The 22,073-nt window shown below is 47.0% G+C and overlaps 1 protein-coding gene across 4 annotated transcripts in view; it reads left to right on the forward strand.

Moving 5' to 3' along the window:
* The first annotated feature begins 142 nt into the window (after nucleotides 1–142).
* Nucleotides 143–22,073, forward strand: part of FBXO15 (F-box protein 15) — a 48,461-nt gene continuing 26,530 nt past the window's right edge. Inside the window, exons 1-8 of one of the 4 annotated variants that reach the window (XM_039236407.1) lie at nucleotides 143–193; nucleotides 7,930–8,010; nucleotides 10,791–10,895; nucleotides 14,212–14,454; nucleotides 15,050–15,259; nucleotides 19,080–19,206; nucleotides 20,596–20,678; nucleotides 21,607–21,749. In XM_039236407.1, coding sequence (XP_039092338.1) covers nucleotides 10,792–10,895; nucleotides 14,212–14,454; nucleotides 15,050–15,259; nucleotides 19,080–19,206; nucleotides 20,596–20,678; nucleotides 21,607–21,749 — 910 coding nt within the window. In that variant the 5' untranslated portion in view covers nucleotides 143–193; nucleotides 7,930–8,010; nucleotide 10,791. The other 3 variants (XM_039236410.1, XM_039236409.1, XM_039236408.1) reach the window with 3 other exon arrangements.

Below are 22,073 nucleotides of genomic sequence, written 5' to 3' on the forward strand. Positions count from 1 at the left end.
GTGCCGGCGCCGAGTGGGCGTGGCGCGGGGCGGGGCGCTCCTCCCTCCCGCCGCCGCTCCGCCCCTGGCGTGCCCGTCGGGTCTCCATGGCGACAGGACGCGGCCGGCTCCTGCAGCAGCACTGGCGCGGCCTTCTGGCGCTGCGCTTGCCGCTGGGCGGCGTCGGCGCGGCCCCGGGGCCTGCCGGGTTCAGGTGACTCCCCGGGGCCTTGGGTCGGGTCACTGCTCTGCCACCCTTCCACCCTATTTTCGTTCGTTTGGCTCCGGCGCATCGCGCGCCGCTCTTTAGTGCGGGACAGGTGTGAAGGACCGCGGGAAGAAATCTCCTCACCTTGGAAAAGTGGGGTTACCCCAAGTCCTGACACACGGTGTCCCTCCTCCGCCGAAGTCTCCGCAGCGTAGGAGCCCTGAACCCTTGAGCAGCGCTGGGCGCGGATGCCGCCCACCTGGGAGGGCAGGTGGCAGTTACAGGTCCGCACCTGCGGGCCGTGAGAGCGCCGCGCTCCCTTGGCGCCTGGGGGCCGCCCAGGTGGCAGCCTGCCAGAACGCAGCGCCAGGGTCGCCCGCGTCTTCTGTGGCCTTGTCACCTTTAGTCCCAGGAGTTTGTAAGTTAGGGACGTAGAGTCTACGTAGCAAAACGCTACCGATTTTCTGTCCTGACCCCAGGTCGTGAATGGAGGACACCCCGAAGCAGATAGTTCTGGCGGGCGGGTTGGTCTGGTCGCATCTCTTCCTGGGGCAGGAGTTCTGCACTGTCGACTTGGAGGTCCAGTCTGCGGTTTGTTTTTTTTTCTTCAATATTTTTATTATTTATTTCTAGGAGAGAGAGAGAGAGACAGCGTGAGCAGGGGAGTGTCAGAGAGAGAGGGAGTCACAGACTCTGAAATAGGCTCAAGGCTCTGAGCTGTCAGCACAGAGCCCGACGCGGGGCTCGAACCCACGAACCGCGAGATCATGACCTAAGCGGAAGTCGGATGCCTAACCGACTAAGTCACCCAGGCGTCCCCCCCCTCACGCCCCCCCCGCCGTCTGCGTTTCTAAGCAAACCCTGAAGGGATGCCTATAGGTCGCCACCCTTTGGTGCTCAGCTCCTAATCCCTTTCCCTACGGGCTGGGCTTGTGCTGTTCTTGTTCCAGTGTCTATAGACCCGTCTCTGCTCCATGTCTCTTGGGTACCTTGGATCTGAAGGGTAGTCTTCTTCCAAGGTGACAGCAGGCAGAGGAAGGGGCAGGAAGCAGGGTGGGGGGGGGAGCGGTGCTGGAGCTACGTTACACAAGGAGCTTTGACTTCACTCTGAGCGCAGTGGTTCACTTCATAGTGAATGATCCAGAATGTCCAAGACACCAACATGCTGTCACGGCACCTTATCTGGTCCTTCCATTTTCTGGTGAGTGGTTCCTAGCTTTGTGCGCATCATCTCAGTTAGTCAGGTGGAGGGACAGTACAAAGAGCAGTGTGCATTCTTGAGAATTCTTTTCACTTGCAAGTCTTCCTGATTTGTAAGATATAAAAATCCGTGCTTATTATGGTTCTAGTAAACCAGATGTCTGTGTGTAAGCATGTAAAATGATTCTGATCCTTAACAGTTCAACTTAAATTACTTTTCGTTTTCCCGAATCCCCAGGCTTCTCTATGTCCCATTTTCCTCCTAGGGTCCGTTACCAACTTACCTTGCTTTCAGAAGTGGTGCTCTGAATCTTAGTATTATGGTAATTCGTTGGCTCTTGAGAATAGCTGCGATGCTAGATGTACCACAAGCCTTGTGACAAGTAAAATGGTGCCTTCAAAACTTCTATTATGCAGGAGAAGAAAACTGGCGTTTAAGTAGGAAGCTTGAACTTTAAATCAATTTGCCACTATTACGAAATTTAGTCTTTATATATACAGCTCTGTTAGTGGGAAGCAGAGTCATTTTTATGTGATGAATCTTCTATTACTTTGTAAGTTGAGTGACCTTCCTGGTGAAATGATGTAATTAGAGTGCCTGGCATGGGAGCCTACCTGTCAACCTGTGGTTTGGGGAGGCACACATTCTTTATAGAAAAGAAAAATCAGCTCAGAACGATTGTGGATGGTCTAAAGTAGGTGTTTACTTTTATTATACCAATGCAGGAAAATTAGATTTTGTAAGAAATCAGTGGTTCCCTTTTTAAAAAGTTATTTTTTTTTTTTAATGTTTATTTATTTTTGAGGCAGGGAGGGCCAGAGAGGGAGATAGAGAACCCCAAGCAGGCTCTGCACTGTCAGCGTGGAGCCTGATGGGCTCCATCTTACGAAACCACAAGATCATGACCCGAGCTAAAATCAAGAGTCCCACACTTAATCGACTGAGCCATCCAGGTGCCCCTCTGTGGTTTCCTTTTTAACACAAAAGTTGAACATTTGTAATTGTCATAAACTGTAAGAAATGTAGCAGAAAGCATATCAGGTTGGTTTAATTTCTATTTGATCTTTTTTTACCCCCCTTGGTTTATCAAATATCAAAAATCAGGCTTGGAGGTTAATTTTCTTCCTTTTTTTGGAGGGTAACTTTTTCAAGTGTATTACTTGAAAACCTTTTTAAACTAAATGTCATCTTACTAATTATGTACACTAAGTGTGCACTTAATTTTGTAGACCTATAGATCTACCTGAGGACATGCATGGAACTTAGTGATTTGTTAATTGTGTGACCCTTGAAAATGTGCAGTTGGTTTATTTTATGGAGAAATGGAGATGTACTTTCACTAATACTAAAATCCGTACTGATCAGATGTAGAATGTAATACCGTAGGATGAGCTCTGGAGGGACAGTCCGGGGATGAGGGCGTCTGGGGCTCGAGCTTGGGACCTTGTATGAGTCCCCGCGATTGCCTTGTTAGAGCCATGGTCTTTTGATTTGTGAAATAGGGACTCATGGGGTCTGTCTTACTTATGGAAAAGCCATACAGCAGCAGATAGGCTGTACTTCTCAGCTGCCAGTGGGTGGGGACGCATGTGGCTGGGTAAAGACACTGTAAAATGAATGCAGTGGCTTTGGAGGAAAATGTTAAGTAATTTACCTGGTAAATACTATAATGTGTTTGTATAATTAGACCACACAGATACGTTATCCAGTAGAATGCAGCATTTGCATTAATTTTCAAGATCAAATAAGAGACTTCAGAGAACTTGTGAGAGGCTGTGTCCCCCAGAGTTCGGGGCAGCTGGTACTCCAGGACGGGATGAACGCCTTTGAGAACCACTGCTCCTGCCTAAAAGGTTGTGCTGTGATTCCAAACCTCCTTCGTATGGGATTCTCAGTTTTGAACATCAAAACAACCCACATTTTTTTGAATTTAAAAATCCCACAATTTACTGCATGTTTAATATATTAATATTAGAAAATACACAGAGTTCTATCCCTTCAATTCTCTAGCCCCCATTTAAAAACCACCACCACCTAGTGGCTCAGTCTCTTACACTTCTGACTCATGATAGCAGCTCAGGTTATGATCCCAGGGTCATGGGATCGAGCCCTGCATTGAGCCCTGTGTCCAGCTCTGCACTCACAACCTGGAGCCTGCTTGGGACTCTCTCTCTCCTTCTCTCTCTGCCCTTCGCCCTCTCTCCCCGACTCATGATCTCTTTCTCTCAATAAATTGATAAGCAAGAAAAAAAAAAACGCCACCACCTCAAAGCCTTGTTATCCTGTGAATCAGATTTATTACTGGTTAATACCATTTTGTCTTTACTTTCAGACCTTTTTTACCTTGTGTGTGTTTTCTATTCTCTTAGGAGAGAAATACAAAAATACGATTATGTGGTGTATCCTAATATAACCTGATTTTTTCAATTGATATGTTATAATTTAGCAGGTAGATAACCTTCTGTATGCCAGGCATTTTGTGAGCACTGAAGTGAACAAAACTCATGCTAAAGACCTGCCGATATGGAGCTTAGAATTCCAGTGATAGTGAGCAGAGTGGATAAGGAAAGTGTGTAGTGCTGGGTGGTGATATGTGCCCAGGGAAGAAAATAAGGAGGGGGCCTAAAGTGTACGTGTGTGTGTGTGTGTGTGTGTGTGTGTGTGTGTGTGTGTAGTATGCATTGGAGTTACTTATTTATTTGAGAGAGAGAGAGACTGGTGGGGGGGGTGGTGGGGAGAGAGAGGGAGAGAATCTCAAACAGACTCTAGGCTCAGTGTGGACCTGATGTAGGGCTCGATCCCACGACCCTGGGATCCTGACCTGAGTCCAAATCAAGAGTCCAGACGCTCAACTGACCAAGCCACCCAGACACCCCGGCATTGGGGTTTTAGACAGCATGACCAAAGAAGTTCTCAGGGAGATGGTGACATGTGTGTGACATGTATGAGTACTGGAAGGGGCGGAGGGAACAGACTGTGTGGACGTCTGGAAGGCACCAGGAGCTTATTTCTACCTCAGGCACTTTCACCTGTGTTGAAACTGTCCATTTTAATTGTCTGAACATTGTTAACTGTATGGAGGCCATGCTATGTAACCAGTCCTGGTACCATTTCTGGAATTTTTTCAGTGCAGACAACTCTTGAGATGGCCTTGGTTGAGTAGCATTTTGGGGCTCATTTACTTGCTTTGGGATGTATTGATACAAGTGAAATTCCTGGCTTAAAAAAATACATGTGCCTTTTAAAGATCTCAATGAATGCTACCAGATTCGGCTTTCTCTACTGTTTGCACCAATTTATGCTCCCAGCACTGAATGAGATGTTCTTATTATTTGGTCTTTGCCAGTTTGCTAGATTGAAATGGATCAATACAGCATATTAATTTACTTTCCTTCGATTCCCTTGGAAAGGACTTAGGGGTAATAGATTTTATTTTATTTTTTTGACGTTTTTTGATTGAAGAAATATGTATGGCACAAAGCTGTTATCAGTTTACTAATGCTTTTAAACAAATTTATATTTGAGTGGCCCCAGCAGTATTCATTGACGTTAAAGAAGCATTTCTCAGTCTTCACATGGCGTGTGTAAGTAGACCCTCAGACTTCTCAATGTGGCTGTTCATATTGGCAGGGGTCTGAGGGGCACTGGCTGGAAAACGCAGGAAGATTGTACTATTTGATGGTGGAGTAATAGAAATTCCTTTTACTTAAAGCTTATGAGTTAGAAACTTCTGTCCACTAAAGATACTTGATCTTTGAGCATGTAATACAGGTTGATACAGACTTACGAGAAGTTAACCACTTAAAATAAGGAGTGCTTTTAAAAATCATTTTAAAATGTAGATGTTTAAAAGTTGTGTTTTAGGTTGAACGGTGCCCTCGAAATTCATGTCCACCCAGAACCTCAGGATCTGATTTTATTTGGAAATAGGGTCTTTACAGATGGAATTAGTTTTAAGATGAGAACAGAGTGGGTTAGGGTGAATCCTGAGGCACATGTGACTGACGCCCTTATGAGATACATACACACTGGGAGGTGGCTGGGTAAGGACGGGGAGAGGTCAGAGTTAGTCGTCTTAGTTGCCACCAGCTAAACGACACCCAGGATTGTCAGCAGCCACAGAAGCTGGAAGAGGCAAGGAAGGTTCTTCCTACAGACTTTGGACAGAGCATGGCCTCCCCACACCTTGATTTTGGAGTTTCGGCCTCTCGGACTTTAAAAACAATAAATGTCTGTTGTTTGAAGCCACCTGGTTGGAGGTAGTTTGTTACGGTAGCCCTAGGAAACTAATACCATTAGGAAATTGTATTTCACGTCTTATTACCGTGTGAGCGCCGGATCAGTGGAGTTGAAGCTTCTCTGTTGTGGAAACCTTTGCTTCAATAGTACTGTCAACAGAAGTACCGACATGTACTGCACAGGCGTCGCCCTGGTACAAGGGGGAGGGCGCTGCAGAGCTCTCCAGATGAGGACGTCTTCTGCCCTCTCCCCTCCCTGCCTCTCCTGCTGTGCAGGGGACAGCGCCGATACCACTGGTCCGCCTGACTTGTTTGCGTTCCCGAGAACTCACGGGCTAGAATGAGATAAGACAGAAGGCTTATCTTTTTGCTGAAGCTGGAATGGAGAGGCGAGGGTAGCCAGCATTGTTCACCTCGAGGCATGTGTTCCCCTCCAGGATCTGGAAAGGTTCGCGGCCTTCCACGTCCCCTAGGCCGGGGGCCGGCATGCAGGTGCTGGCTGGTGTTTACCGAGGGCTTACCGCCTGCGGCCGCTGTGCTGTTTCTGGAGAGGAAACCTATAAAGGGAGAGAGAAGAGCTCCCGGCAGCTGGGAAGCATGCGGGGCGGGGTTGGGGGCTTGCGGATGTGCAGGTGTGGGCGCGCCCCGCCCACAGTGCCGCTCTGGCCGTGCTGGGCTGTGGGCGATCCGCTCCCTGTGCCTCCTGGAGCAGGCGCAGCTTGGGGCCTAGAACCCTCCTCTGTTCCCGTCCTTCCATGGAACATTGGTTCTGCCACTTCCAGAGAGATCATCGGCCTCCCTTCCAACGTCTTGTGACCCCTGTTCTGCCCCCAGTTATTGCCCGTATCCTTTTTGATTGTTAATCCACGTGTATCTGTGGAATCAGCTCAGTAGAAAAACGGGGGTGTTAAACTCCTGGCGAACAAAGTGCACACTGAGAGCAGTGACATTAGTGAGCTGAGCATATGGAACGTATCCGTTAGATTTTAGTCACATGCTGGGTGGGAGGTGGGCCAATAATTGACGTGTGTGTGGGGGCAGGGGGTAAAGAAGCAGCTTCCAAACCTCTCCACGAGAAATAGCCGATCCACCCGTAGCTCCGTCTGTGGGCTGCTGCCTGGAAACAGGGCTGTGGGCTCCATGCCTTTCTGGGCGTTTCAGATCCCTACCAGGCTGTTGTTGAGTAGTGCTGGTTTTGAGGGCTGATTTTTTAAATTAAAATGTTTAATGTTTATTTCTTTTGGATGGGGGAGGGGCAGAGAGAGAGGGAGACACATATTCCGAAGGAGGCTCCAGGCTCTGAGCTGTCAGCACAGAGCCTGACGCGAAGCTCAAACTCACAAACCGTGAAATCATGACCTGAGCTGAAGTCGGGTGCTCGATGGACTGAGCCACCCAGACGCCCCTGGAGGGCTGACTTTAACAAAAATTTATTTTAGTAACTTCTGAAAACAACTGTGTAAAATATACCTTATTTCATTGAATCTTAAAAGCTATCAATTATTTACTATTTTTTTATACCACTAAAATAGAGAGATGTCCAGTTAAAATATATGCAATTGGACGTGAGATATTTAAAATGTGGAAAGAGTTATATGGATGAGTCTGTGGCGTTTCCGCGGCTGTGGTCACCTTTGGGAGGGTTGGGGCCAGGAAGCACCCCTCAAAGACCTGCCAAGTTGTAGACGTGTGGGCACTTGTGGTTCATAAATCTCAAGTGTTTTTCAACCTCTTGATGCTGTCGTAACCTGTTGATACATTTTATTTATTTATTTTTTAAATATTTTTTTATTTATTTCTAGGAGAGAGAGAGAGACAGCGTGAGCAGGGGAGGGTCAGAGAGAGAGGGAGTTACAGACTGAAACAGGCTCCAGGCTCTGAGCTGGCAGTCAGCACAGAGCCCGACGTGGGGCTCGAACCCACGAACCGCGAGATCATGACCTGAGCGAAAATCAGACGCTTAACCAACTAAGCCACCCAGGCGCCCCGATACATTTTATTTTTATCCTTTAATCACATTCAGTAAGAAATAGTTTTATCGCATTTATCACAGCCCCTCTTTGATAGGCTGACGGCCTGTAAGAGCAAGTACTGAATCTTAAGTTTAAAACGCCCCAGAGTCAGTCCAGTTTTGAGGCCTACTTACTCAGGACCCCCCCCCTGCCTCCCTCCCTCCCTTCCTGCCCAGAGATGTGGTTGTGCAGGGAGGTTGTGTCGGAAGTTTATGAACCCTTACAGGTTTGCAGAGGGGACCGCGCCCGCCACCTCTCACTAGAACCCGACTTCTCCGTGCTTTCCCGCAGATGTGGCGGCCTGAAGCAGTGCGCCGGCCGCGGGCAGCTCGGGGGCTCGGCCGCGCCTCACCGCTCGGCGGCTCTGGACAGGTGAGTGCGGCCCGGCCGCTCCTCCGGGGGCCCTCGGGGCGGGCTTCGCAGCGTTCCGGTGCCCTGAACACCGAGCTGCTGTTCTGCGCTGAGAATAGAATTGCGGAGGAAGGAAGTACAACGTGGAGCGTTTGCCGTGAGTCATCAGCCTGTCACCAGTGTCATTATTAGACTGGGTTTATGAAGCAAACTTCCAAAAGTGACAAGTAAATTTGCCTTTTTCAAAAAACGTTCTTCAAAATTATTCACTTGCTAGTTGATAAAGACCCTTGGAAGGGGAGGGGAAGGAGGATTAAAGCGTGTTCTTCTAAAAGCCCCGGGGTCTGTGGGGTTTTTAGCCCACAGTGCTTTGGGAAGCCAGCCTGGCAAGGTTCCGCCCGCGGACCCCTCAAGGAGATACGTGCGGTCTTTGTTTTGAACTGTTTGACATTGATGCTGAGGTGCCCGTGGACGTGCGCTGAGCTGACACAGGCCACCGACTCCGTGCTAAGACTGTGTGGAGCCCGTACACGTTGGCAGTGGAGGAGGTAGGGCTCACCTAGTGTGCGTATCGCCAAATTCACGTGCAGACCTAAGTTGCCTGGTTTCAAGGGCTTTTATTTTATTTTATGTTTATTTATTTATTTTGAGAGAGAGAGAGAGGGAGAGAGAGAGGGGGAGAGGGAATTAGAGAGTGGGAGAGAGCAAGCACAGGGGAAGGGCAGAGAGAGAGAGACTCCCAAGCAGGCTCTGCACTGTCAGCTCAGAGCCTGATGTGGGGCCCGAACTCATAAACCGCGAGGTCATGACCTGAGCTGAAACCGAGAGTTGGTTGCTCACCCAGCTGAGCCCCCCGGGTGCCCCCGAGTTTTGAACTTTTAGTAGTATGTTATAACTCAGCTAACAGGATGCATACTTTTAGTGTGTTTTTAAAAAGAAATGAAAACCAAAAAAGAAAGTTAATTAAGGACAGCAATTTAAGCTTTAAAGCCTGTACTCTGAGAACACAGTCTGTCATACAATAGTCTGATATGGAAACAGAACAAATATTCGTTCGGTTCATGCATCCGTCAAATATTTGAGGACCTTCTCAGTTCCAGATAACTGTGCTCTGACGCTTTGTGCTGCTTTGATTGTCCTGCCTCACACCTTCCTCCCTGCTCCCCCCCGCCCCCGCCCCCCGCCCCGTGCCCGCTACAGTGTGAAATAATTAGAATCCAACAGAAAGTGACCCAGTACGGGCCTGGACGGTGACTGTACCGGCTTTGAGGAAACCTTATGAACAATAATTTAGAACGTCTTTGATCTCAACTGTGCTAACTGTAAAGCAGAGGTTTTCAGCCTTCTGGAAGTACAGGGAGAGCACCCCTTCATTAAGTTAGTCTGCCGGGTAGGAGGGCGGATAGGATTTTAGTCCAGTTAAATAATTTTTCCTGGATAAGATTTGCTGGCTACTTTTCTGAAATGTTTTCTTTAAGCCCAAATCTACATTCTTTGAACTATAATTATTTAAGAAATAATAACCATGAATTTTTGTGAAATCACTGAATCAGAATGTGAAAACCACGAGCAGTGGGTAACCCAGATGGTCACAAAATGTGTTTACGTGCAGCTCTGCCATCTCCAGCTTTCGTGCCCTTTTGTCACTAAAAGTGTCTAATTTACTGACGCTGAAGAGATGGAATTTCATGGGGGGGGGGAGGAGGGATTTAATTAATCCCCAAGCAAAACTGCTTGCTTTAACTCTCAGGGAGTCTCGGGTTCAGTATCTCTGAAGCTTCTGCGTGGGGGTAGCTCTGACTAGTGACACAGGCCACTTGTGTCTTGTGTTCGTCATCTTCCCTCCGAGGACCCACTCCCACCACTCGCAGAAGCACCAGAATCTTAGGACTGATTATTTCCCTGTGGAGCGTTTGATAACCTGATTTTCATCACCGTTTAAAATTCTAAGATAGTGAAAATGACAAGGGCAGAGTATGGGCAGCCGTTTTAAGTTGTCCAGAGGGTTTCACTGCCTCAGTTCTTTACCCTGAGCCCCCACCCCCACCCCCCCACCCCCCCCAGCAGCCTCCTCGGGCTCCTTTGGGTTGTGGTTTCTTCCTGCCTAAGGCCCATCCATGCCCAGGCCTGACTTCATAGTGTTGGTAAGGCTTTCTAGACACTTTCGGGCTCTGATCACACTTGTAAAAGTGTGAGATCATAGAAATGTGGATAATGGGGTATTGAGAATGCACCTCAGTGTCATTTATTTGGGCAATAAATGAGAAAAGAGGGCGAGAGACTTGAGAAAATCTTACAGGGCTTGGTGTCTCTGTAAAGCCCTGGAGAAAGGCCCCAAGCACCAGGACGTGAAGGAAGAGGGTGTGTGCGGGAGCTGAGGGCCAGGCAGGAAGGAAGCTGATATTTCCTAGTCCAGTCTCTTCTTTGAGGAGGAGGAATCTGTGTTCTTTCTTATTAGTAGCTAAGAACGCATTCTTTTTCTCTAGTCTCCTTTTATCTCACCAAAGGATGTGCATACTTTCGGGAGCGAGGTAGGGAAGTCCTGCGGGTGGATTCCCAGTGTGTGAATATGACTGATGTGCCAGGGAAGTTAGGTTCCTGTACCCTGGGGTCTCTGATGCGTGTATGTCATGAGGACTGTGGTAGCCGGAACGTTGCATTTGGGAAAACGGGAAGATAAGGGTGCGGTTTGCCTCTTGTGCGGGACCGGTGCTGGTCACCTTGTATCTGGGGATGAACAGCCAGTTGTTTTCTGGGTGCCGTCTACCTCTCTGATCTCTTCCCCCCCCGCCCCCCCTTAGTATGCCTTCAGAAGTCTTGCTGAAGATCTTTTCCTACTTGGACGCCGTGACCCTGCTGTGTACGGGATGCGTGAACAGGCGTTTTTATCATCTGGCCAATGACAAGTAAGGGGAAAACCAAATCTCTCTATCATCTTTGATGGCATGTTGATGGGAGTCATGAAGACTAGTAAGACTTTTTAAACTGTTTTTTAAAATTTAAAATAATTTCAAAAGTGTGTTTAAACATAGATGGAACATGTCTAATACTTTAAGTGGCCAAACGGCATTTTCAGAGATTTGCGTTTATATGGTCTAAAGAAGAATATCTTTGCATGAACTGAAAATGATCAAACTTGCTATTGGTATAGCTGTTGCCTCCTTTATGGAAGAATCTCTCTCTCTCTCTCTCTCTCTCTCTCCCTCTCTCTCTCTGTGTGTGTGCGTGTGTGTGTGCGCGCGTGCGTGTGTGTGTACCCACACTAGCAGGTTCAAGGGAAATAAACATGTTCCTGACAGTAGTTCTAGAATGGATGTAGAGTGATTTTTGTGTCTCTTTCTTAATGACTGCTTATAAGAGGTGAAGACATTTCACCAAAGCAAAGTGCAGTAAGGTATTTTTCATGAAAGAGATCCAGTATCCCAAACTGTAGCTTTTTGCAGGGTTCTCACTTTATTTAAGGATAGAACTTTGATTAGTTGGATAAGATGATAGATTATAAATTGATCAGTATCTCTAGATATCCCCTCTCCCCACTGAACTTCGTAGGCCCAGACTATACAGGCCCTGGGCATTCCAGGGGATTTGGGCCACACCTCTAGTAATATTCTTTGCATACTTTTATTATTGATTACATGCCTGTCCCACTTTCTTGGGAGTTGTCCTTTAAAAATCCGGGCTTCTGATGAAATTATCTTCATGTTTATTTTCTTTTTAAAGGAAATATCTTAATGGCATACATCGAATTTTATTTTTAAGAGTCCTAGTGTGATTTTACAGTGAGACTTCAAAAAGGGCCTGTTGACGATTGAACTGGTAAACAAGTGTTTGCAAACAGTTGATGGTACTTTCTAAGCGTTACTTCTGGAGAGGGCGGGGCTGCCTGCTGTAGCCAGTGACAACAGAGGACTTATGGCGAGACCTGTTTGGAGGGGAGGGGTCGCCCCGATACCCCCCTTACATGGGCGGGGTGCTGCCTCCTCCGTGCGTGTATTGTGTCCCTCAGCCTGAGCTCTAGGCTTCGCCTGCATGGGGGTAAGGGGGCCGCTCGGTCAGGCTGGATCGGGATCATCACGTGGAGTTTTTATTTTCCAGCACTCTACAAAACACTTTATCAGAGCGTTAAATTGGCCCCATTTTGTCAACAACTTGTCTGATTGAAGTTGTTCTGTGCCTGACTGGTAGTCAGAATAGCTAAATATGCTCTTGTCCTCAAATCCACCTTAGTTTTTTTTTTTTTAACAGGATGGGGCATTGGGTAATCAAGAAATGAATGTGTCTGGGTTTTGAGTACTTGTAAAAAGCATCTTAGACCTGACATTTGTGTTTTATAAATAAACACGCGCAACAGTCTGCACAGTATTTAATTCTGCAGGACGTGCTTTCTGGACGTCCCTATGGTGACTTCAGTGGCTCTTTGTACAGGTGTCAGGTGTGGTTGTAACTGAAGGTGTGTGGGGCTCATGCTCTGTGTCCCCGCAGACAGTGTGTGTCTTGTAGTTCGGGAGCGCAGGCACACGGACCGGAATAGTCAGCTGCAGTTCCTGTGGTGCTGATGTGAGAAATTTGGGAACACTTATGTGGAGTAAAATGATGAATAAAATAAATTTTGAGGAAACTATGAACAAGCTTTTCTGTCAGGGAGTTTTAAAAAGTGTCTACTCAAGGGATTTTTGGCAGAAGAGTCTCAGGCTTTATTTACCTAGATGCACTCAAATAATCTCCAGTTTGCAACTCAGCTCATGTAGAAAGCCCAGAAATTTCTGAACTGAGAAAATAAATACCTTAAGGCAGAAAACTTGGTGTGAAATGATTTTGTGGGGGGAGAAATGCTTTGAAAATGCATACTAGAGAGTGATGTCCATAGAGGTCTGATTATGAGTTTGCTAGAAAGTGAGTTTGGTGGAAAGTCCGTGTCTGTCTTGGATCAAGGAGACCTGTCCACAGGTCGCATGTCTGAGAAGTGTGCCTTGCTGCCGTGGGGAGTCCTCGGTGAGCCGAGCGCTTCGGGGCCCCCGGGATGCCCCGGCTTCCCCTCCGGGCCCCCTCTGCAGGGGCCTGGCCTTCTCCCAGCTGCCATTGCATCCCGCATGGCACTAAATAGAAATGTGGAGACATTTAGCAAGTAATTACACTTACTTAGGTAAAGCTCACCTTTTATAGTAGGAATTTGATTGTAGCCCCTGCCTCAGCTTCCCCTAAGAGAAGTTTCTTTCTTTCTCTGAAGGAGAGCGTCAGGAGGGGCGCCGTAGGCTCACTTTGGCCCCTGCTGACTAACTGCCACTGCTCCTGTGACTTCCTGTCCTGGTCTGATGAGCAGCAGGGACACCGGCCTGGGTCCGCCCTGAATTTGAAGTCAGCCTTGTGGCTGATCGGCTCTCAAATTTGGATAAATTATTTGGTTTCCTCGAGGTCATTTCTCTGTTACTGAGGAGGCTGGGCGGCACGGGCCGTGAGCGTGTGAGCGCGGGTTGAGGCTGCGTGGGCGCTGTCCTGGGTCTCCAGCCCCTCCGTACAGACTGGCCTGGCCCGGGGCACTTTGCATCGGGGCCTCCCGACATTATCTGTTGAGTGGGGACAATAATAGTAGCTGCTTCGTGCGTGTTGACGACCAAAGTAGTCCGCGTTTACAAAGTGCTCCAGTAATGCTTAACGCTGCACAAAAAATATTAACTGCTTTTCCCTCATGTTTTGCATTCATTATGCCGTGAATTTTTCATTTTCTTCTCTTTGTGCAAGCATTACATGTTCATTGTGGAAAAATTAAAACATAGAAAACAAAAGGATCATACAGTTCCGTTGCTGTTGGCATTTCTTTGTGTGTGTATGTATACATATTTCCTTTCCGATCTTTTAAAAAGTGTTCATATTTAAAATAACGCAATAGGAGTCACGTTTTATATTTCTTGTTATTTTTATGTAACTCTTTATTCAGTGATTGCTGTAGGAAGGCAGCGGTTTGGATAATGTCAGATAACATGAGATCACTCATTTTAACTTGACCGTGGGTTTAACTTGACCATGGGCGACAGGCTTTTCCCTCCTGTACGGGTTTCTGGGGGGGGAGGGGGTTGACCTGGAATTCTAACACGTGAACGACTGTCACGGCTCAGTTTGATTTGTGCATGGAATTGGACTGTTTACAAATGATTGTGCATCTCTAACGTGTCACTCCTGCAGGCATATGACTGTCTTTTAGTTAATGTTCCTCCTCTCCCTCAGTTTCCTTTGGATCAGAATCTATTCAGCGGCCTTTTCACCTAAAAGGTCTAATTGGAGAGTTAATTCAGCAGAGGAGACCACAGGATCTGTGAACGTGCCGCCGGCTAAGGATAAAGAAGCCGGCTATTGGAAGAAAGAATATATCACGAAGCAAAGAGCGCGTGTGAGGGCAGCGCTTGCGCAGGTTCTCAAGCCTGTGAACCCTTACACGGGCCTGCCGGTGAAGACCAAGGAGGCCCTCAGGTACCCAGCTTCCTGTCGAGCCATGGGTGCACCGGGTGCTCCAGGGGGCTGTTAACATCTGCACGTGTGTCGCTTCATAAACGGAGATGGTCTGAGCTCAGAGTATGGGCATTTAAGGACCTACATTCACATTATACTGCAAGGGGACTGTCTTTGGTATCTTCCTGTGTTTCCATGCATCCGTAAGGTATATAGTGTCTTCCTGTTTCATATCAACGGTCTGATGTTTGTATGAAAAGCAGAAATCACCTAGTCACCTGCAACAGTAAAGCAAGAGAGTCCAAAGCATCCTCCCTTCTGGGAAGAACTTTGTCTCTTGTGTGTATCGCCAGTTCTGAGAACATAGTAGACGTTCAATGAATGTTTGTTAGGTGAGGAGAAAAAGTCTCAAGAGAGGACCATTGATGAAATTGATGAAACAAAAATTTACATCAGGCACTTTCTGAGAACTTTGGCTTTTCAGGAACTAGATACTTTAGAGACGATATGTGAAATTGATGTTAGCATTTTTTTTATTTTTATGTATTATTATTATTATTATTATTATTATTATTATTTGCAACGAGGCCAACATTGTTAGCTTTTCTTTCTCCAGGGTATCTGGTTTAGGTTGGGTAATAATATTGAAAGAAAAAAATGGAAAAGAATACATCATGGAGCACATTGACCTTTCCATAAACGATTCATCCGTGACGATTACATGGTATGGCAAAAACTGGCCACGACTAGCCACGTTGTCAACCTTAGACCTGTGTGGTGTGACGCCAGCTTTTATGGAGCGGTCTAAAACCCCCTGCCAGAGTGGGTAAGTACTAATTCAACAGCAGCTTTGGGTGAGAACATCTTATATGTAAATCCTAGTTGTTATTCTTTTTTAAAAAATGTTTATTCATTTATTGATTTTAGAGAGAGCGCATGCACACATGCAGGAGGGGGGTAGAGGGGGGGAGAGAGAATCCCAAGCAGGCTCTGCGCTGTCACCACAGAGCTCACTGCCAGTCTCGAACTCGCAAACTGGGAGATCATGACGTGAACAGACATCACGAGTCAGATGCTCCACCGGCTGAGGCCCCAGCTGTCTCCGTTGTTACTATTCTCCTAATTTAAAGATGCTGCCAGTGTCTTTTAATTTGATTGCATCTTAAAGACTTCTCTTGCATTCTGGATCACTGTAGCAGAGAAAAAGAATGGATTTATCACATTCATGATTAGTTCTAAATTTAAGTTCCCCATATCTTGGTTGTCTATAACAGAGAATAACATTCTAGATAACAAAGAGAATAATTTTCTAGTTAACAAAATTCCTAGGTGATTGATGGCTAACCTTTTGAGCTTTTTAGTTTTAACCATTTTGATGCAAAGGCATATAAAACTACTCTATCTTTCTTTTAGTAAATGGTACCATAATTATAGTTTAAACATTAGGACTTACAGTACTTATTTTTATATGAACTGACCGGATGTGTGACCTTGTGCAAGTAGCTCAGTGTTTCTGTGCCTCAGTTTTGTCATGTGTGAAATGGAGTGATGATGATGTTGGTGATGAGTATTTAGCATGTGTGGCTGCTGTGAGGATTAAAAGTGGCATCAGTCGGCTGTGTGTCCGTGCGTTCTGTCCTGAGGGCCCCTGTGCTGTGTCCGTGTGCGTTAGAAGTTCCTCACTCTTCTCGCCATTAGTCACTTTCTCCTAAGAGCCAGATGCCGCCGGCGGCAGCGTCCTGACGTCCCGAGGCAGCGGGCGCCCCTGTCCTTCACACAAGGGTTATAGCTGCCTCTGCAGGCATGGCTTCCTGCCCCCAGCGGCCCTCTGCACGGCCTGCAGCCTTGGACGGCGCAGTGGCATTGGCCGCGTCATGGCTCCGACCGGCCCGTGCACCGTGGCCCCTCCTGTGGCATCTCTCACACGTGTCCTCGTGACGGAAGGTGTTGTCCGTGGCAGGACAGCGTGCCTTCAGGGCTCCCCCGGAACCACCGACTCATTTTTGCAGCTTGGCAACCGCGACCTTGTTTTGGCTTCTGCCATCTGGGGTGTGTCAGGGATCACGCCCCTGCTTGTCATGCTGGAAGCGGGAGGGCCTCGGGCTTCTTAGTGCTGTGAGGCCAGGTTTGATCGGGCTCTGAAAATAGCCTTCATGCTCCGAAGGATGACATGTGAATTATTTTCCCTGATTACATTCCTGAAGATACTTTGGAAGCACTTTTACTTTAAAAAAATTTTTTTAATTTTTTTTTTATTTTTGAGAGAGAGAGAGAGACAGAGCATGAGTGGGGGAGGGCAGAGAGAGAGAGAGAGAGAGAGAGGGAGACACAGAATCCGAAGCAGGCTCCAGGCTCTGAGGTGTCAGAACAGAGCCCGATGTGGGGCTTGAACCCACGAACCGTGAGATCATGACCTGAGCCGAAGTCGGATACTTAACCGACCCAGACACTCAGGTGCCCTGGAAACATGTTTACTTTTTTAAGTGGCACCTCTATTTGGATAAATCTCTGAAATTTCATAAGGTATCATGATGGACACCAGATCTTTCTAAGGCAGCATTTAGGTTTTATGCTCTATGGAATTATGTTTGGAGAATCAGTCTACAATCTCTGTGCTAATTTGACAGAACAATTTGTTACTTGGCATATCAGGAAGTATTGTTTATATGCGTTAGGACAACACTGTTAACCTGAGCTAAGCTGGTCACAGAAGATGAAGTGGGTGGTGCTGAATGGAGGAGCTCAGTTACGGAGGCTGCGCTCCTGAAAACTGACACCTGGGTCAGGAACGCTGGATTCTGCATGGTGACAAATGGCTAGAATTCATTGGGAAAATTGATTTATTATAATTTGTTTCCATTAAAACTCAGTGGACTTTAGCCCGCATTTGATGAACTGTGGAGAAGAGACACTAGAAGTGTTTTTCAGGAATTTGTGTTGATGGGCTCTTTTGTTGCATGTCTGGAAGCGAATGGGTTTATCATGCAGAAGTACAAATCCTCATGTATCTGTGTGACAGCCAAGGAAAACTTGGTTGTTATTTGTGTCTGTTTTGTTTCCTCGATGAGGATTTTTTCAAAAACGGTGAAGGCCTTATTCGTGTTATTTGCGATTTGAATTTCCCTGTAATTTATACCTTTCTAGTCAGGCTCATTAAATTTTCTGTTCTAGAAGTCTTCTTCATTCTGTGGTTTCTGCCATACCTCCCCAGATTTGGGAGGAATGTTGAGGAGGCATCAGCCTTCGTTTCTCTCTCATTAGCCTGTGAGACCAAGGCACACGGGGACTTAGCGTGTTCTCTGTGGAGTCATCTGAGCTGCTCTTGAGCCGTGGTGAAGACTGTCCTCACTTAGGGCGCGCTAAGGAGTGTAAGGGGAGGGCTTCCACACCTCCGCCCGACCTCATCCGTCTGCACTGATAGTCATGGTGGCCGGGACTCCCATTTCTGAGCAGCTTAGGGTTGGATTTAAGGTTTCAACTCCAGTTTCCTTGACGCCATACTCGTGTTCCCAACTCTGTGACTTCCTCCCAGCCTATTCTGCCTACGCGGAGTGTACTTTGAGATCGTACATCACCCACGTGTTCAATGACCACCTCTCCTCAGCCAGTGGTTTTCTGCACAAAAAGTCCTTTGCATATTGAGGGAGGGACCAAGGTAGTCTGGAAGCTACGGATCTGGTTTTGATGCTTAAAGCCCCCTGACCCCCAACCCCATGCCTCCCTGTGAAACAGATGAAGTCCTCCGTTTTCTGATTCACTACATAATGAACATTTGAATCCCTATCTCCAGCCAGCTTGTGCCTTAGTGGCTGGAGGGGAATGCTTGAATGCCATGCGGCCACGGCTCCTTAGGGACTTCCCTCCAAAGCTGAGCTGTGCTAATTGACCATTGAGATCTCATCTCCTTTATAATTTCCTGAACTATCTCTAGGTCCTTGGAAATGACATACATGTTTACCATTGTAGTGCTTCTAGACTGTTTCATTCTGTTGTTCTTAAGTCTCGTGATGAACAGCAGAGTTGCATTCCCTTACACATCTGAGTTATTACTTACTCTCAGACAGTAATTGTAATATAGAGTTCACAGTGGGTCTCTTCATGAAAGTCCTCAGGATTTTGGATTAAATTCATTTTCCAATATTAAAATTTTCACTCTCTCTGAGTTATCCTTGATAATAACTTTGAAAGGTATGTGCATCTGCTTCCAATAGCCTACCGAGATCACCTGCTTTTTTGTCACATCAAGTATTTCATCTTCGCTTATGTCTTAGTTCCCTCAATTCAGGATATATACGATTACAGTACATATGAGAATCTGCTTTTGATTGCAGCGTTGTGCTGGGCTCTGAGGGGCAGAGAGCAGAACATGGCTCTTCCTCAGCCTCGTGGTTCCTCCACTTCTGACTGGGCCCTTGAGTGGACAGCAAGAGCGAGGAGGAGGGGAAGGAAACAGGGTTGGGTGAGAAATTTGCGTGTTTATTTACATGACTGGTTTGTGTCCCCTGACCCTCAACGCACCGTATTAGCAAGGTGCCCATTGTTAGCGTGCTCTTCAGCTGTACCTTTAAGTTCTCTCGAGAGGATTGATAACTGCAGTTGTGAAAGCTCACTTCTCTCTTTCCTTTCTTTGGCATGGATGTTCAAAGGCCTCGGTGGCATTCTTTAATTGCAAAGTACAATCTGAGTAACTTAACCGAATCCACCACGATTGGCGGGGACAGACTCATTCGCATCTTCTGCCTGCACCCAGGCCTCCTGGTGGGGCTGTGGAAGGTAAGATTTGGGTCCCTGTCCCCCCCGCCCCCCTCGATTCCACACTCACCCACCACTGCACGTGACACCAGATGTGAGGTCCTGAAGTAATTCTCTCTTCCCAACCTCGCTTTTCTAGCTAAATGACCCCTGTTCTTGGAGGCGACTCCGCTGCTCTCCTGTCCTAGATGACGAGCTACCTATTCCTGCCTGGATGCTTTTGCTCTCATTATCCCGGTCATGTCCTGGGAGGCTCACCCCTTCTCCTTCCAGTCAGTCCGCGCTCCTTCCTTCCTCAGCCCCAGCCTGCAGCTGCCCATCTCTCTCACTGCATGTTTAACCAGTGTCTACCCGTGTAGCTGCAGCCTGGAGTGTAACCTGCCCTTCAGGGTAAAGTGTCTAAAGAGTTACCCCTTCCCAGTCCTTCTGGGATTGTTTTCTGGGCAGTCACGTCAGTGAAAAGCAAACCAGTGTGACGTTTCTCTGTACACCACACATGTGTTGAAATCTGTGGCTTTGGCCTGTGGGTGTTTTAAGACAGAAGTTCACAAATGTGATTTTGAGGATAATAGCACGTGTGTATAAATGACGACTGGACGGAACCAAGGTCAACGGCATTGTTCTTTTGTCATAACTTTGTCTTTCTCAACCTGACGAGGCAGTCACTGTCCCTCTCCCCTCCGCGTGAGGGTGACTTGTGGCCCAGGTCGCAGTTTACCTGGGGGCCGTTTCCTTGACTAGAATTCATCAGTGTGCTGGCCCGCATTGTTATGAGGACCCTGGTCTGTCCGATTGTCCTTGGGCGGGCTGCTGCCGGGTGGGGCCTCAGCGCGGCCATTCTGGGCACCTACACCAGCCAGCGTCAGCTGTGAACTTGGGGAGAAGTGGATGTCTCTTCCTCTCCAGTCACATTTTCTGCTGCTCAGCCTGGTGGGTGACTGTCTTCATTCCCAGTCGCTTTGTCAAGTCAAGCGGGTACTCAAGAGAGGAATGCATGCCACTCATGTTCAGTGTTTGTGGAATTAATCCTGTATATGTGAAGGTCTTACCAATACTGTCCCTCTCTTAGAAAAGAGTTGGAAAGAATCTGGAACTAACAATGTGTATTTTCACCATCATCCTGTCTAATAGAGTATTTTGATATTTCACAAGTGCTGGGGTGTTAATCCTTTTAGTACCGCACGTGCTGCGTATTTGGGTGAATTGTGGCCTCGCTGTCAGGATGACACAGAAGTCTTATTGGATAGTAATAATGTATCGGCAGTAATAACACATTAGTACTGTGGTAATCGTACCAGTTATACGAAACTATCTATCTGTAAGATGAATGTGCTACGATCTTCACAACAACGTGGTGAAAAATTAAAATATTTCTGTTGAAAAATGTATTCTTTCTAATTAACTTTTCAGAGGGAGGAAGAACTGGCTTTTGTTACGGCAAATCTTCATTTCCATCAGCTTGTGGAGAAGAGCACATTAGGCTCGGCCACCGTGTATGTATTTTTATGTGTATCAAAGTTTCGTACCATGTAAAGGATTAGATGTTGATGCCATCTGAATATCCTGAGAATAGCTACAAAGATATTCTGTTTTTAATCAGTAGACACAAGCCAACAAACATAATTACTTGGCTGTGGCTAAAATAATTGGATTATTCACGAGTACGCATTTTCTGTATTTGCTCTGGGTTGAGGATTAAGTCCCGAGTCAGGGCAGGACGGCTTTGTTACTGCAAGGACCCAGCGCATCAAGATGCTTCCCGTCTTGGCACCGATGTGCGTTTCCATATCCTGCATGGTCCGCAGGTGTGTTTTGCTGAGCCTGGCACCGTGCGTGTCTTTCCATGAATTTGTAGGTCTTCGGGGCGGGAGGGAGGCGGTATGTTTTTCATATCACTACACCTTTCAGACTCTTTTATTCTTTTTTTTTCAAGTACCTGAAAAACTTTGAATGCTTTTGAGTTTCTTACCTTATGTAGTAAGGTTTTTCTTATTGAATAAAACTTGGTTCGTCATCGTGTTGGGTCTTCCGCCCGGCGGCTTCCTGACCTAGAGGTCTGTTGCTTGGGGCATTTTCCTGCTGAGCCGCTCTGTCCCCTGGCTACTGAGGCCGTGAGGAGCGGAGATGCCTCTCAGAGCGGCTGTGCTGGGCAGGACGCGGAAACACAGCCCCTCCGTGGTGACCTTGTGGGTGCCTGTTGAACTCCTTCCTTTGCCTGTTTGTAGAGAAGTTGGTGAAAGGAACATAAAGTGGTTCTTCCGAGTCCCTGGTGTGGAGGGTTACTGGGAATGGGATCCCTGTTGAGGACTGATAGGGACTGGTGTTTAAATGGATGGTGATATTTTTACAGAGTATTTTTAGTTCAAGCATTTTGTCTCTGGTGTTGACAAACCTGTGTGTGTGTTTTGTTTTGCTTTTTAGCCCCTACGAGCTGCCCCCTCACACCCCCCTTTTGGATGACAGCCCAGAGTATGGACTGCATGGCTACCAGCTCCATATTGATATGCACAGCAGTGGAGTTTTCTACCTGTGTGGCACATTCCGCAATCTCTGTACCAAGAAAGGTGAAACTAATTGAGTTTTTGTTTCAGTATGAAGTTAAAAGGTTGGAGACAACAGGGGACCAATTTTTATATCTGAGTTAAGAATAGTTTCTTAACTGATCATCTGTTGGCTCTCTGTCTTCCCAGACCCATACCTCATTCTAAGACTTGTGGAATACTGTGGCTGGAGCTAGTCTCTTTAGCTTCTGGCTCCTTCCTCACCATCTCTCTGCCTTCTGGAATGTTCTCTACTCATCTTTTCTGCTGATCCTTCCCTTACTGTTTTGCCCTGCCATGCCTCTTCTCTCTCCCTGAAACTTTGTCCCTTCTTTCTCCAAGGAATTT

The sequence above is a fragment of the Hyaena hyaena genome, unplaced genomic scaffold (assembly GCF_003009895.1).
Source record: "Hyaena hyaena isolate Hyena2069 unplaced genomic scaffold, ASM300989v1 scaffold_110, whole genome shotgun sequence".
Classification (NCBI taxonomy): Eukaryota; Metazoa; Chordata; class Mammalia; order Carnivora; family Hyaenidae; genus Hyaena; species Hyaena hyaena.